Source organism: Poeciliopsis prolifica, unplaced genomic scaffold, assembly GCF_027474105.1.
Source record: "Poeciliopsis prolifica strain line A6 unplaced genomic scaffold, Auburn_PproV2 SCAFFOLD015, whole genome shotgun sequence".
In the NCBI taxonomy this organism is placed as follows: domain Eukaryota; kingdom Metazoa; phylum Chordata; class Actinopteri; order Cyprinodontiformes; family Poeciliidae; genus Poeciliopsis; species Poeciliopsis prolifica.
Window position 1 is genome coordinate 3982949 of NW_026562390.1, and position 16744 is coordinate 3999692.

General features: G+C 37.9%; 2 protein-coding genes across 2 annotated transcripts; both read right to left on the minus strand.

The window, feature by feature from the left end:
• Positions 1–144: 144 nt before the first annotated feature.
• Positions 145–2356, minus strand: ier3ip1 (immediate early response 3 interacting protein 1). The gene is made up of 3 exons (XM_055040740.1): positions 2205–2356; positions 1923–2024; positions 145–1210 (listed from the first exon to the last, which is right to left on the minus strand). The coding sequence occupies exons 1-3, from the start codon at positions 2293–2295 to the stop codon at positions 1155–1157; spliced, it is 249 nt and encodes an 82-aa protein (XP_054896715.1). The 5' UTR covers positions 2296–2356; the 3' UTR covers positions 145–1154.
• Positions 2357–2919: 563 nt separating this feature from the next.
• Positions 2920–15251, minus strand: skor2 (SKI family transcriptional corepressor 2). The gene is made up of 9 exons (XM_055040741.1): positions 15087–15251; positions 11298–13312; positions 10686–10749; positions 9946–10023; positions 6622–6687; positions 6393–6491; positions 6010–6077; positions 5094–5158; positions 2920–4367 (listed from the first exon to the last, which is right to left on the minus strand). The coding sequence occupies exons 2-8, from the start codon at positions 13281–13283 to the stop codon at positions 5102–5104; spliced, it is 2418 nt and encodes an 805-aa protein (XP_054896716.1). The 5' UTR covers positions 13284–13312; positions 15087–15251; the 3' UTR covers positions 2920–4367; positions 5094–5101.
• Positions 15252–16744: the final 1493 nt, after the last annotated feature.

A 16744-nucleotide genomic window follows, 5' to 3' on the forward strand; every position in this document is an offset into this window, starting at 1 on the left:
AAGAAATGTGTTTATATTTAGTGTACTGTTTTGCTTCTGATTTATTGACCCCCACCTGTTCTTTTTTCCACTGCATTAATCATTTCTCTGATCAGTTAGCAATTAGTAGTGTTTCCCTTTAATTTATTTGACAAAAATTTCCACTTGTTTTAAGTTTAAACCATTTTATTAAACAGAACAGAGACTGCAAAAAAAACAAACATCTAAATCTCTGAAAGCTGCCACTCATTCTGTGATCGCTTACAGCTTTCCCCCTGCTAAACCTGTACTAATCACATATCAAAGTGGCTTTAATGTAGCAATCCCCCTTAAACATATGTTTCTAATTCCAGCAGGCCATCTCCCAATAAATCCTTTAAATTTAGGTACAAAACTAACATGAAAAACAGATATTTTTTGTAACATAGATTGAAGTATTACATTTCATAACAAGTCGGGAGAAATAATAAGACAGTGGGCCATAGAAAATGTACAAACATGTAGTGTCCCACATATATTATTGGAGTTGAAAAGGTAAACATTAGAATCTCTTAAACTTACTGAGCACTTTCTGAGGAAGCTGAAACAAACATCACTTCCAAATAGCATCTTCACATTTCATATTTCTGGTTTATGAGTGTGCTGACATGAGTATAATTGAGGAAAGTCCAAGCCACCTGTCTTCTTCAAAGCTTTCTATTGAAATCAGATAAAATACTTAAATGTTGTTAAGATCGGTGTGTAAACAGCACATTCGTTTTTGTTTAGTTAAAAAAAAATCTTAGATGATTAAAACTCCTGACATTTTACACAACAGTGAAATAACTGAATGAAAGACTTGAACTGTTAATCAAAACTAAAGAACATTACTTTGAATAGATAGCAACAGTAATTTTTATTCCCTTGGTGTGGGAAGATTTTTTTAAGCACCAGTTATAGCTTTGACAAAACATACGGCAAGTGAGGAAGCGTTCTCCAATTGTTTTGGACTAGGTGATGGTTTGAATCCTCTTTTCTTTGATGGAGATTTTTTGCAGCCCATTTCTTTTCCACTCTTCTGTTGAAAGACAGCAGAAATCCTTGAAGAATGTGCAAATTGTTCAGTGTGTGAGGTTGTATTTTTGCAGCCATTCCTGGTAACCTGTGCAAACTTGTTACACATAAGTGCTTGGTTCTCAACCAAATAGTAACAACAGGACGATGCACGCCGAGTTCACAATTATCAGTGGCACTGTAAAAAAAAAAAGAGAGAGAGAAAAAAATGAGAACGTGATTAATCTTACATCACTGCAAGTCATTAGCTTATATCTAATTGAAGCTGAGTAACAAACTTCAGCTCATAAGAGTTTTTACTTTTTTTACTTCACACACAGGCATTTCAATCAGTGTTCTCTGTGATATAATTTTGACAGTAGGACATATAAGGACAATAAAGCAAAACTTCACCAATACAAAATGAAATAAAAATGTCAAAATTAATTGTTTTCTCAGATTAGTCATTTACATGAACATTGTAGTAGCTACAACTAATTTTGCAACCAAAACAAGCCCAACTGCCAATTACATAGACACAATGTTCAATGGACATGTAAAGCATAGTGAATGCAAAAACAGGAAAATACTTTGGCACATCTGGAACTCCATATACTTCAACCAAAGGTGGAGCTGGATATTATAGTAGTCCTAACTTTTTGCTTTAAAAATAAAACATATATATTTGCTGCACTATATATTTTTTATAAGTAAAACCTTATTTTCTTTTCGTCTTTAAGTGTTGGTAACTGCAATTAATTAACTTTTTTTTCCAAAGTCTGATAGTAATAAAACATATTATTACCCATTTCTTTTGAATAGATTACATATTTCCGAAGCTTTCCTAACTGCTGAGATGCCCTTATTTTGTATTGACCTCAGATGTTTGCTTCACGCTGCTGACGTCTCACCTCTCATAACGGTCCGAACTGAACGAATGAGGTTCAGTATCTGAGCTTTGACTCCTGGCTCATCCCCAAAGCCTCCAACTCCCTGATCGACACCCCAACCGACTGCAAACACACACAGGCAGAAAGAGTACAAGTCAGGAAACAGAATTACCGGGAAGCAAATCAATAGGCAAAGCCAGATTCCAAATGTTAGAATTCCAGCTCATTCATTTATTTACATGACCACCAGACTGCTAGCATACACTAACAAGTGTATTAGCTTTACGACAAGCCGCTACTTACTTTTGCTGAGAAACCTCTCTTCGTGTAACACGGCGATAGCATTGGTGCACAGAATAGCAGTCTGGATGAGTGTGTACAGAGTAAACGCCATGCTGGCAAAAGATGTTTTTATCTCCTCCCTCTTTGCTGTCGTCGTCCTCCACAACCAGAAGAATGACAGCCGTAAAGCAGCAGCGAACGTCGTGGAAATGGCGCGAGTTGTAGTTCAATGTCTTGCTATAGTGCCGTTAGAAAGTGATTGTGTTCAATCAATAACCGGTTTATCTCATTCCTTCTGCCAAGACATTACTGATTTGAGCCTGAATTTAACCAAAAACCTTTAGATAGTTGAGACTTCAACATGATCAGGTTTTCCAACAAAATAATCCCAAACACTTTGCAAACTGCTTATAAAACTAAAATGTGGGTCAACATTGAAATTATTAATCCAACTTCAGCTTTACTGAAAATTTATGAACCAAATTAAAAAAGTAAAAATAATATTGAAGTTCTCCAGTAAGATTAAGAATCGTGTCAAGAGGTGGTTTTTGACAACAAAACTGTTCTGATGGGTCTTCCCAGAAAACTGTTCACTGAGCTTCCAGCTAATAAGATGGACACTGTTGTTCGTAATTGATTTTGTTGGTCATGGAGATTAGATGTCTTCATAAATTGCAAAAATAAGTTCTTAACTTTTTTTAATTGCAAATTTCACAATTCAACAGTTTCTTTTTTTGTATAGACATTTTTTTTTATTTACACATAGTAGAGAAACTACAGGAACATTTTGAAATACATCTGCATTAACAGGTTATAATAAGAACATATCAGTAGATGACAATTGCATCCATTCATTCTATAAACCAGGTGGGGGAGATGTCATTTGTACTTTTTTTTACATACACTTAAACACACCATCTTAATAACCATTGTTATTGAGTCTCTTACAACTTCTTTAAAATCTATAATAATATTTTCACAACAGGGGTCTCAGGATTTTATTTTCAAATTATAAATAAAACATAAAAAGACTGTAAGATTCGATACTCTCATGTGTGATAATTTATACAGTTAGGTGAAGTAATTTACAAATAGATACACAACAAGAATGAACTGCAGTCTTCTCCTTGCTGGCCACACATTAAGCAGGTGCTTGGAAAGGGCCTTACAATTGCCTGATCAGCATCTATTAGCTGATGGTAACATAATACTTTCACTTAAAGTTCTTGTGGTGGTTCTAATTGGTGCCTTTCAGCTGCTATAAACTCATAGAGAATAAATATGACAGTGAATGAAATACATTTTTAGGGTAATTTTGCATGTATAAATAAAATATGTACCAACAGATGTAATACATTGAATATTGACCAGGGAGTTCCAGCTGCAGTGATTAATATTTTTTTGTACATTATAGAAATGATGGTGACTGTACATTTTCAGCATGTAAACCCTTTTTGGGAATTCAAAATGAGATTTTTTTTGTTGTTCTTTTGTTGGTTCTCCATCTTCCTCAGACATCAGTCAGAGCTGATAATTGGTAACGATGATGATCTGTGTACAAAAGGACTGGTCCTAGAGCAACATGCCAAGAAGAATCTCTTTGGGCCCAAATCCTGATAATAAGGGGAACTTTTCTTCAGGCTCTCTTGTTGGTGATGCCAATGCCACAGCAGTTCTGTGCATTCAACCAACAGCAATGAGAGCCACAAATGACTCCCGTCTTTCAGCATTTTCTCTCCACCTCTTTGACATTCTTCATCCAGGCGCTCGCTTTAGTCCTGGTTGAATAAAGCTTGAAATCTTGCAATAGCAAAATGCTAAGAATGATCCCGTTGATCCAGAAGTTTTCTGTTCAGTTAATTCAGGAGTGTGAGGGGGGAAAAGTTGACCAAGAGAAGATGAAACAGTTGGTAAACTTTTACCAACATGCTGGTATAAAAGCAGCACAAAGTCATCCAAATGAGTTCAGTAGAACTGAAGGAACGAGTCAAACAGCTGCTGTCACTGGAAATCCAAAAAAATGTGGAAATATATATAATTGCATCGGAATTCCTTAATGTTGGTGTTTTGTTCATTTACAGTATACCTCCTTTTATGTCAGTACAGTACGTGCCTTTTATGAAAGAAAATATACGACTTTCACAAGTCCAAGCAGCTTCGTCCTGTTGAGCATAAAGATTCACCCTGTGAAAGAAGCAATTTATAATTTAATTAATTATCAAATTCAATATATATTTATACATTAGTTCTATACTTTCAAATGCTTATGTGGAAAAACCAAAGGCTAATTTGTTGGGTGTTAGTAATTTATCACCAATTTGAAGCTAAATGTAAAAGCTAGTATGTCGCACTGATATTTATAACCATTTAACTTTTCAAACTTAGATGTGTTGGGATTTTGTGTGATAGATTAACACAAAGTAGCTAATGATTGTGAAGTAGAAGAAAAAGCATATGGTTTCAGAAATATTTGATTCTGTTGCTTGTGCATAGTTTATCAGAATTTAAACCTAATTCACATAGAAAATCCATATGAGTACTTTAGTTTATTGTTGTGCAAACTTGGTAGGAATATTAACACAAAAGAAATATAACTGTAGCAGAAGGCTACAAAATATTCAGAAGTGCTAAACTATGACAGAAGCCACATTTTCACAAGGTTTTATAAATAATTTTCCAAAACCACTTGTCATTTTTCTTTAACTTTACAATTCTGCAATATTCTTTGCCTGTCCATTACAAACATTTTCAGTAAAATACACTGGGATTGTTGTTGATATGTGAAAATGTTAAATCGGCTTAAACACTTTTTCAAATAAATAATTGGTAATGTTTGACTGAGTTTAACAAAAATTGGAGGTTAGTCTATCGTCACCATTTGATCTAATTCATCAAATAATTCAAAGTTACCTTTTCAGCTACTTGCCAAGATGAGGGCTGATCTTTTCTTTTCTGATGATGTTGGTGTAGGGAATCTAAACGACAAATAAAGAATCAATTAATAAAAGGCACTTACTTTAAACCTGGCACTATGTCTGTAAATTTATGCTTTATCTTATTCTAACATTAAAATAGTTTCACTGAAAAAAAAATTAATTGGCGAGTAATGACAAAACGTGAAAGGGTTTAGAATTTCAATCATACATTTCTGAAGTTAATTTAAATGTCTGTGTGAAATTAATGTGTCATTACTCTCAGACTTGATCCATATGCTGCTTCTCGAGACATTTGTCAGCTACTGTGCAGACGTGCACTTTAGTGCACACAAGCACTCGCAAATGAGCATAAAATCTGTTGTCTGTGTTTTCTGCTTTTATAGTCACACAGATGTAGTTTGCTCGTGTGTGTGCACATTTGAGGGCTATAGTGTGCAAGCACGGTTCGCCATCACAGGCATAGGAGCGAACACAGTTGAGTGGTGTGTCAGAAAACAAAGACAAACAGCATCTGTCAGCCGATCTGCCAGCTGCTCCTGTGATTGATGCCAACGGAAACAATCAGACGACTGCGGAGGAACTTCTCACCCATGAAAGACGAACTGCGTGATTGGTTTTGTCTTTTGCTGGACAAATAAACAAAAAAACTAGTGTTGATTTGAGTCCTGATTTATTATAATTTGATTTCTGATTCGGTTTCACCTTGATTTTAGATTTTCCTTCTGTGCTAGAGTGTATTCACACGTTCCTGGAAATGCGTCTTAATATTTTTAAAAGTATTCAATGTGTTTTGAACGCAATGATTACTAGTTATTCAAAGTCTATTCCTTATTAGTCTTCAATATCTAATGCATCAGCATGCAAAGTACTGAGTAGTTACGGATTCTCACCATCTGTAACTGTTGGACCATTTCTTCTCTGTAGGCGAGCTCTCGTTTCATCTGATCTTGAAAATTATCTGAAAAAGTTGGTGTAAAACATTTATCATTTTGCAGAAAATTACTTTATTGCAACAGATGAAATTTGTTGCTATAACAAATTTCATTTGTAGCAGTAAATTTGTAATTTGTTGCAATATCATCTGATATCAGATGATATATAAATATGGAATTTTAAAAGGTACAACAAAATGATAGCATAAATAAGAAGAACATAGAAGAGACATATATATAAGGGAGCTAAAATAGACAACTGATAAAAAAAATAGTCTTGGAGTGAAAACTAGATAAACATTTAGATTAATATCATAATAATTAAAAAAAAAAAGACTTACGGAAAACGGGAAATGGGGAAGTTCCTTTTAGGGCATGAAACTCCTGCTCCAGTCTCCTCCTGAAGTCGATCTGCTCCAGGAGAACTTTCTGAAGTTCTTCTACATAAAGACAAAAAAAGTGGGAAGGCATGACTTTTTCTTAAGATAACTGGGAGAAATGATAGGAATACCTACATAATCAGTTTGCTAAAATGTTGTCCAGCAGATTTATACATCAAAGAACATCTACCTTTCTCCATATTTTCGACATCTTTCTTCAGTGTGACAGGAGAGGTTGCGCCTCTGCTCTGATCCCCTGAAAATAAAAAAGATTGACTCAACAAACAGGTTACATAACTCCAAGTTTTCACTAATTAAAAAGTTGTGGTTTACTGGTTTATTGACATGTATAGGTGACATTGAGAAAATGGACCACAGTCCATATGCACAATCCATTTTTAGACTAGATCAATCACTGAAGAGAGAATGACAATGAGGTTCAAAGAAGAGAAACCAGTTGTGTCTGATATTGAATTTTACTGGAAGATGCAGCAACATAACGGCTTTTGAAGGACATGAAGAAAGGTCTATTTTTTTCACAATATAGGACAATATAATAATAATTGTGAAGACTCCAAAATGGTTCAATCTTACGTAAAGTCTTTTGTAATTTTGACCTTGCAATTTCTTCACCCGTTTTCTAAAGTGTTGTAATTCATCTTCTGGCCTCTGGGTGCCAGTGTAAGTTTAAAATAATAATATAAAAAATGACCAAGAAAAAAAACAAAACCAAAAAACATATGGACACGTGCAAAAGTGACAAAAGATGTATAAACACCCTTAAACTAAATTCTTATTTTAGGCAAAATATATTTTTAAAAAATCACATGTTGAGAAAATGCTTTTTTTTTTTTTTAACTAAATCACAAATGGCAAACTTCTTGTTACTCGTGCTGCCAAGATATGACATAATATTACACAAGGTTGGCGCATACAAAGAGAGCGGGATCTTTTACATTTACAAAACTCTTCAGAGTCCTGTGTCAAAGAGACAACATAAAATCATAAACCGTAAAAGGGTTCTCAGCGCCATTGGAAGAGAAAAACGCCCATGACATGACAGTTTTTCTACCATACTTAACAGTTAGAAAGAAGACTTGGCCACCCGCTGGTTTCTATTCTTTGCTGTAGCACATTTTGGGTATTTTTTAAGCCTCTCTTTCCATCCTGCTCAGTGTGCATATTTGACTTAAGTATGATTTCTTGTTGGTTAAGAAGAAAAAGCCTCCTCTTTTTTTAACTCTGGGGAAACCAAAATTCAGTAAAAGAAAAACATTCAAAAAGTTGTGCTTGTATTTTTGTAAGGGCTTGTTGGGGACGCCAATGCCTGTGTCTCTGATATTTGATTCAGATTTTTTTTTTTCCGTTGCTTAATAAATGTACTTCAATTAAAGATGACATTTATTTTCAGCTGGTGATCATGTTACTCCAATTATTTTTGATGATGGGTACCAAAAAACTAATACGTCCATCTTTTTGTCTTCTTGTTTCAAATTTTATTTACGTGGAGTCAACTGAATTTTAGAGATGGGCAAAGAGTGTGGAAATGGTGCAAAAAAATAGCAGCAAAAGTGCTGACAACTGCTGTAGCATCATGTCAGGATAGCCAACAAATAATTCTAACCCAGGAGTCTGCAACATGGCTTTTCCGGCTCTCTACATTGATGCATTCTAAATTTAGCCAAATTTGACAGAGCTGGGAAATGTTGTTACATGAAGTTAATAAGAAATATGTTACAGCATTATTAGCATAGCATGTTAGGTACCCTACACTAACAAATAAGTTTTAATAATTTTTCTAAGCTGTTTAATATGCTAATATGTTTCCTTGGGTTGCTGTCAATGTGCCTTATAAATATTTAGAGAAATGTGAGCAGTCCTTTTTTATAGTAAACATTTATTTCTCTAAAAATCTAAAAGTCCAAAAAGTATAGTTCCTAAAATGCACTATAAAAGAATCACTTTTTATATAGCTGCAGTATTTTTGTTGAAGGGTTATGCGGGTTCTATGAATCTTTAGGAATTTTATTTTCTGGGAAGAAAGGGAAATTTTGTATTTGAATAGAATAGTGCTGCTGACCCCTTCTCAAGAAAAAGAATACTGAAAGATTTTCAACTGCATGTTCACCAGAATTAAATAATTGTATTATTTTGAACAGCAACATTTAGTTTTCTAATTACTAAAAATGAACCTACTCTACTTGAGAACTTTTTGTGACTCTGTACTAAACAACTCCATCACGTACTGTTTGAATTTGTCTACATTGTCATGCATGTATGCATATGTGACAATGAGGCATTTTCTGGCTTAAATGAAGCAATCCAGTCCCCTTAACATGTATATTCTCTTCCAGTCATTTCAAATCCTGGCTCCTTCAGCCTCTCCATGCTTCCTCCTCTTTCTCCCATTTAGAGCTCGCCTCTCCTCTCCTCCACTCCTCTTCTCTTCTCTCCTCTCCTCGCCTCTCTCTGTCTCATTTGACAAGCAAATTTGCAGACAGTGCCCGAGGATAACAACCTCGTTTGACAGTCAATTAACCGTGAATAGTCAAAGCCAAGGCGGTTTGCATTACATAAATGGAAAATTAGATTATTTTTTCTCCCTAGAAACAGAGGGAGAGTGTAAAGACAGTGAAGGAGGGAGGGTGGTGGTGGGACTCGGAGGAATCAGGTCTTCTAATCACGTAGAGCTTCCCACCGCCCAGGGAGACATTTGGCAATCAGGGGAAAGGTGGTCTCATTTAATTTGTTTCGTGTAATTTTTTGAAATACATTATACATTATGCGCGGGGATCATTACGATGTCTGCATGTGCAGGGGGGGAGTAGATATAAATGTTGGCACAGATGTCATAAAGCACTTTTAATGTCTTCCTGACAGATATAAAAAGGCAATAAGCTGTGATCTTTTTCAAACGGGAAGGGCTGTTTTGCGCTGAGAAAGGGGAAAAAAGGCAATTATGCTGGCAAAGATACGGGCCTTGGATGGAGATTGCCGGCGCGCTGCTTATCTCTGAGCTGATGTTTTCTTGTTGAACTGTAACAGCCCCCCTAAGAGTAACATTGCAGGCGACAGAGAGCTGCCGCGGCAGAGCGGCGACAGGAGCAGCTCTCTGCTGTTTTCTCATTTCTGTGTGTATTTATATAAATCCCTTAACTCCACATCTGAATAAAGAGGAGCTTTCCCCTCACTACATTAAGCATCCTGAGTGCCATTTGTAACAAAATAGGAAAAAGAAGTGTAATGTTTGATCATCATGTCCCAGTTTTACCATGTGAGAAATTTAATCAGCATTACCAGTTTTATGCATACCTTTATTTCCTCATTAAATACCTTGTCATTGTTTCCTCGTGGGTTGGGTGATGATTTAGGGTACAATATAGGAAACCAAATATGAATTAAACTAAAAATACAGAAATTAAATTTACAGCCAATTTTCCCTTGTAAAATGCTGTTCATTTGTTTTCAATCTGACACCAGCTGCGCTTTACCACTTTAGCATGTTTGATCATACCTGTGCACTCTCTCCAGTAGTCAGGCGCTGAGGTTTCACTCTCAGGGACGAAGAAACTTCTCTGCTCTTTGTTTTCATCTGGGAGAAAATGAGAGGGAAAGACAGAAAATGGGAGATTCAGTAAGGCCCATTGGTTGAGCTGGTTATCCGGACACGTGGAGATAACTAAGTGCGGCCACAGAGTTGGGTTTTCAGTGTTGAGAAAACACACAGAGGATATTTTCCTCAGGAAAAGAGGTCGTCCTGTGAAATGAGTTGAACAAATGAAACCTCACCGTCCCTGCAAGGATGGCAGCCTTGCAGGGACACATGGACACTGTAAAACCACTGAGTCAGACAAGAAATGAAACAAAAGGGAAGGTGGCAAACATTTGAAGGCATTGGCTGTGGGAACCTATGACTTGAGCACAGCAGAAGTTATTTCTACAATGAGAAGGTGATGTATGTTGTTGTACAAAAATATTTTAGTTATATATTTTCATTTTGAAATAACGTTCATACATCACTTTATTAATCTATTACTTATATATCAGTACAGTCAGTGATTCAACTAATTGAAACGTCATAGTAAGTTCTGAAACTTTTTGTCTGAGTTTTTGTCAGTGCTGAACTTGACATTTCACCACTTTTCCTGAAGAAAAGCAGATAACCATCCATATAAAACAAATCAACAATTAAGAAGTTTCTTCTAAAATTGTAATAAGCAACCTTTAAAAAATACTCAATATGCTTGCACTCACCAGAATTGCTTGAATTGTCTTTGGCTGCATATGCAGGAAGTCCTTCATCTCGATTTTTCTGAGCCTGGAAAAAATAAAGATAAGAATTTCATCTACATGAACTATACATTGATTATTATTATTATTATTATTATTATAAATGCAATTTTTGCAGTTGTAAAAGTTTCTTCTGTTTTGTAGGTAGTTTTCTTTCAAATAAATGTTGGCACTAATTTAACTGATGCTGATTTTGCTTTTTTTTTCTTAAGAAATGTTTGTGCCATGTAATATTTTCAGTAAATATGTTAGCTGGTTCAAAATTAATATTAGCCTGTCTTGACAACCCCCCCTCCATCTCTCCTTCATCCTGTCAGGGCCTTCGTTAATGTGGGAGTCAGAAGGTTAAAGATTAGAGCTGCCCTAACAGGTTGGGGTGACAGGGGCAGAACAAACACACTGCGTCCATTAAACAATCCACGCCTAGGCCTATTAGCTGAGATCAGAGTGGGGTGACTGTTTCAATTTCTACAGGGAGAAACCGGGCTATCAATCTGCTTATGCAGATCACAGCACTGCCTGACTGCGGCACCATTTAAATAATAATTAGCTAAAGTGGCCTGTGGGGATATTTACGTTTTTGTAAGCTGTGTCCTCTCGGTGGGGTGGGGTGGAGCTGGAGAGAGGCAAGCTGGCATGTGGAGAGGCAGGTAGGCTGGGGGACTCCTGTACGATGGGATTCGAGGAGGATCCTGGGGAGGTGCCGGGATACATTGCGCCACTCCCCCTCTCCTTCCCTCGTTCCTCTCCAGCACTGTCACTCAGAACAGGGAGATACAGGTTGGTCTGAGTCTGTGGCGGCCTATTTGTGAAGTTCCCCTCCTCCTCTTCATCCTCCTGCTTTGAAGACTCCACATCCACTTCACCCTCTTCCTCGCTCTCTGCTCCCTCTGCTTCCCCATCACCTCCGCTTTCACTGCCATAGCTGCAGCTGCTGGTGGGCGACAGCCGCTGGTGTCGGTCTGATCCGGGAACCACGACTCCAAAGTCCTCATCTGTTGCTCCGTTGACTCCTCCGCTGTTGCCGTGGAGCTTGGCGATGCTCTCTGCATCCTTGACAACTGGGCGAAAGGCAGAGCCATAGCTGGGCTTCCTCGTTTGGAGGGCTGGGTTTTCTAGAAGTTTCAACCATCCCTCTGACATCACAGGGCGAAGGTCTGGGGTTGCTGTTGTGCACTCAGTGTCAAACAACCCAGATCTTGGTGTGGTGGTCCCATTGCTGGGGGCCATAGCAGCACTGACAGCATTCCCATTGCTGCTTACAGCTCCAGCATCACTAGGGTCTGACAGATCCAAAAAGGCCTGCCTGAGAGATGGGTTTTCAGTCAGGGAGGAAAGGGTGCTGGGCTGAGGCTGAAGGTAGGTAGGGACTGGAATCCCTCCAGCTGCTCTCGGGGGCCAAAACATACAGAAAGGAGGATAGAAAGCGTCTTTGCGGCCAGGCCATAAAAGACCTGAAAGCCCTGGCCCTTTCTGAACAGTTGAAACATCACTGTCCTCCTTTTTCTGCTGGCAGAGGCCAAACGCAGGGAAGGGGTAAGGGGATGGGAAAAGTGACGTAGGGGGGAACTTCTGCAGCATGCTGAAGCCTTTGCTTGGGACAGGGATGACAGGGTAGTTGCGTGGTGTTTTACGAGGAGAGAGGCTGCCTCCGTCCAGATCATCCTCATCCTCAAAGCGGGCTCTTTTCTGTGCACCCAGGTCAGGTCCTATCATATGAGGCACCACTGTACCTGGGAGACTCTTCATGGGACCCATGGAAGCGCACTGGACAGATGAGGGCAGTGCTCTCTTTCGGCTACCTCCATTGAACATGGCTTTGACGTCTTCCCATGCATAAACCAACTCATCCTGTGGAAGTTTGTCTGTCAGTCTGAGGTGCCTTCGCCAGGAGTTGAAGTTGGCAGCATCAGGCTGGGTGTACTTGGCGTCTGGTGTGCGGTGAGAATGAAAAATGAACTTGTTTGGAGAAAAATACATGTTGCAAAAGGAGCACTTGATGCATTTGGCCCTGGAGCTGTTGTAGCGCGCTGGTATGAAGTTACCTCGGCAACCCCAGGCGCACTCGTGTGTCACATCGAAGGCAAAATTGTCGGGCAGTTTAGGGGGTGAGTTTTCTCCCAGGAAGGACTTGCACAGGCGCTCGGCTTCACGCTTGGTGATCATGCCGCACCGGCGTGACGAGATGGGCATGGCGCCGGCCCTACGGAGGATCTCCAGCTGAACTGGAGTGCACTGGACACAGGTGATCCCTAGGGCGACTCGACGGTTATGGATCTCGTTATAACTGTAGTTCTTCAAAAGAGTGTTTGAAATCTGTGCCAGACAAAGTCTCTCATTGTTGTCAATGACGAGTGACACAATAGGAACACCGTACAAGATGACCTGACCCACCTGGTTGGGTTTGAGGGGAGAGGAGGATGAAGGGGAAGGGGAGGATAATGAAGAGGATGAGGAGTGCAGATGGGCAGGCCGGGGTGGAGTGAGAGGCTCCTGTTGATAAGAGCCTGTTGAGTTTGTCATTATTATTTCATTGGGGCTTGAAAGATGAGCCTTGTCCATGCTTGGAATAATTTTTTTTGCAGCTGAACCTGTTGGAAAAAGGAAATAAAGAAATGTGATTCTCGTATTATTATATATATTTAAATATATCAAAATCATCTTGTTAAACTTATGTGCACACTGCGTAACTCTTGACACACACACACACTGTTTTTGATGAGTTTATTAACATAAAAAAAGGTAAGGAGATGAAAAATGTAGACACAATATAAAACATCATTTAAATGCTTCTGATTTCTCATGTCAAATAAACTATATTTTTAAATGTGTTTTAGAAAACCTTGTAACATGTAAAAAAAAACAAATGTCAATACAAAGTTGTTTTAAAAAAATGCACAAATTTAATTCACAAAACCTTCATCTTCAGGATTTAAATTTAATGACTTTATCCACATATTTTTTTACACTTTATGAAGTTCTACTCGTGTGTTTTTTGAGCTGTCGTTTGAGAAGAAAATGAAATGAAAGACAATAAAAACACATATTCCTAAAAATGTAGAAAATTCTTAAATCTAACAACCTAATTAAATAAATTTAAAATGTTTTTTAAAATAAATTCTCTATGTAAAATATACTGTTATGTAAAATATAGTAAATATGAAAACTTTAGTTCAATTTTTTCTGTTTTCCACTCAGTAATTTTTATTACTTTAATATTCCTAAAGCGCTTCAAGAACACGCTTGCAATCAATTTTTTGCAGAAATTAAACAGCAACTGATTACATATGAAGTCAGTTTTATTTCTCCCTAAGGCTCAGTGCATCATGATGTCCGGTCATCCTGTTTATGCTTCCGTTTTTTTTCCCCTGTTTTTATTTATTCTTTAATACCTTTTTAAAATATGCATGATAAGGACAGTAAAAAAAGTAAAAGCTCACCATGCCGAAACAGTCAGAAAAATGTCTGCGTTAAAAAAGACACATAAAGTTCTTCAGTCCATCATCAGTGAACGTCTTTAATGAGGGACGACTCAAATAAGACTCTCTTTATTCGCCATTAATCGCCCTGCGGTGATAAGCTTGTCTTTGTTATTTTATCCTTATTTTATTGACTGTAATTTAGGCGACGTGCTGTTCAGAGTTATAGGGTAGCTGAATGTGCCAAAAGCAGTTCAGTCTGAATTGAAATCATATCTCAATTTTCAAGCGCTGGTTGACAAAACAAATTTTATCCTCATTTTATCCTCATTTAGCTGTTTGAATTTAAAACAGACAGCACCTTAAAAAGATGTTTGCTCGCAGTGACTTTGAGGCCCGAAAACTATTGGTTTTATAGACAGAACATCTTTTTTTAAAATAAATAAATAAAACCAAACTCCTAAGCTGCAAAGCGCTGGTAACTAACAAGAAAGATGTTTAATATCTCAAAATTCAAAGTGATAGCACAGCCCCTTGTTTATGTGCGTAAAATTTAAAACATTAATTCGTTAAACTGAATGACCAGAAAAGACCAGAAAAACAAATATTACCAAGGACGTTTTGGACACGAGAACATAGAACTTTCTTATTATTATTATCATCATTTTGTACAAGACTGTTTCATTATTATTTATTATATTGTGATTATTGTCTAACAATACGACGGATTACAAACTAATGATTATGACGAATAAATAGTTTGCTTTTTGAACCATATCCTGCATGGAAGGCTAAGACTAATCTCTATAAACTGTTGTTTTTATTATTAACAAATAATAATAATAATTTTGCAAAGTGGTTTAGTAAAGTAATGCATAAACTATATCTTCGGGGATATTTTAGCGTTCAGCTTCAGAGCATAAGTAAACAAATAAACAATTCTTACCTCGGACTTTTTCGGGGTTTCCAAGTCGCGTCAAGACTAAGTTACCCCGTCACGAACTGGATCGATTTATCCCACGCAGCAGGGAAATGCTCATTTTTTCTCACTCAGGTAATTCCGGAAAGTTCGCGCTGGAAGTACCGGAGTCTTTTTTTTTTTTTTTTTTTCTTCTTTAACTGTGTCGTGAACCCGCTCGTGAGATGTGAGTAAACTGCGACGCTCGCGCAGGCTTTATCCCTCTTTTCATCGCCGCCACGCGCCGTCCTAATCTCGCGCTCCTCCTCTCCCTCTCCCTGCGAGCGCCTTCCTCTCTCTATCTCGCTCTCCCTTTATCTCTCTACCTGCCTTGAGCTTGATTGGCGTGCAGCCTTAGCTCAGCCCACCGTCCGGGGCAGCTTTAGTCACTTTCCTTACCCTCCGCTTCACACGCTTTGCTGCTCTGTCCCACTAAACTGCTTAAATAAAGTCTTTCTAACAACCTATAAAATGTTGAAAACGCAGATCTCATCCCAAGAAAGAAACCTCTTTAGGTCAACAAAACTCAGACTTAAACACACGTGAGTTTCTTTGTGATCAACATTGTATAATATATTCCAATTTTACTCTGCATTAAGCATAAAATTCCTGATCAAATTGTATGTTGGTGTCGACTGTAAGTTGGTATATGTTTTTATGTAAAGACAATGACTACTAGTCTATGTATGTATTTAAAAATGCACAAAAGAATGTGCACCTTTTTCTCCAACTCTTTTCCTTCCACTCAACTTCCCATTGATAGGATTGGATAGAGCTCTCTGTGAGCATTCATCTTTAGCATTTGTTTTGTGACTTACCCTCCTTGTGAAGGGACTCAATCTTTTAGATAACTGACAAGTCAGTGGTTCTCCTGGTTCCACATGGCATAGCGTTTCATTTATGTATTAGAAATATGTTAAATTGTCAAATATAATAATTTTCAATATTTTTTTTAACTCAACAGCAAAAGTGGACAGTCAAATATAGATTTGCACTGCAAGAAATAACACAATAGAGGAATGTGTGTGTTATGTTCATTTCCACCCTCTGCTTAGAATAGAATTTTCAAGAACTACTAAAGTCATTTTCTACTTTGAACATACATATTTCATTCTCAAAGTACTGAGTTATGGCACTTAATGGTAGTTGGAAGGCACCCCAATCAAATTCTGCTCAAGGCCCTGTGCAATCTTGATCCGCCTCTGCCTGAGTTACAAATTAATTACCAGTAAACTGATGTTAAAACAGACTGCTGGCACCAGACAGCCAGAAGCAGAGAGTGGCAAAAGGAGATGTGGCTTTTAAACACAGACAGAGTGTGGACTGAAACAATATTCCAACCACAGAAGCAGGAGCAGAAGAGAGGGGGAAATAAAAGCTGAGGCAGCAGACAGACAGGTATAGGCTACACAGTCTGGGAAATCAGAATAAAGTCTGTCAGAGCAGCTGATACCCACATTCAACCCTGAGAAGGCTTTTGGAAACTTGACTCTCCCTGCATGTGCAGGTTGGTCCCAAGGGATGCGCGGCAGCAGGAAGCACGCTGTAGGCTATGGGCTATCATCTGTTGTAATTGAAGGTAAAAGGAGCTCAGGAGGAGTGCACCGTGCTAAAAAAGGCACCTGAACAAGCTCCTCAAAACATTT

Coding starts and splice junctions, on each gene's coding strand:
- ier3ip1 (XM_055040740.1), bottom strand. CDS start 2,295: ATGGCGTTTACTCTGTACACACTCATCCAGACTGCTATTCTGTGCACC. Junction 2,025..2,204: donor AGAGAGGTTTCTCAGCAAAA/GTAAGTAGCGGC, acceptor GTGTGTTTGCAG/TCGGTTGGGGTGTCGATCAG. Junction 1,211..1,922: donor AGTTCGGACCGTTATGAGAG/GTGAGACGTCAG, acceptor TTTTTTTTACAG/TGCCACTGATAATTGTGAAC.
- skor2 (XM_055040741.1), bottom strand. CDS start 13,283: ATGGACAAGGCTCATCTTTCAAGCCCCAATGAAATAATAATGACAAAC. Junction 6,078..6,392: donor TTCCCCATTTCCCGTTTTCC/GTAAGTCTTTTT, acceptor CAACTTTTTCAG/ATAATTTTCAAGATCAGATG. Junction 5,159..6,009: donor TGGTCCAACAGTTACAGATG/GTGAGAATCCGT, acceptor TTTGTCGTTTAG/ATTCCCTACACCAACATCAT.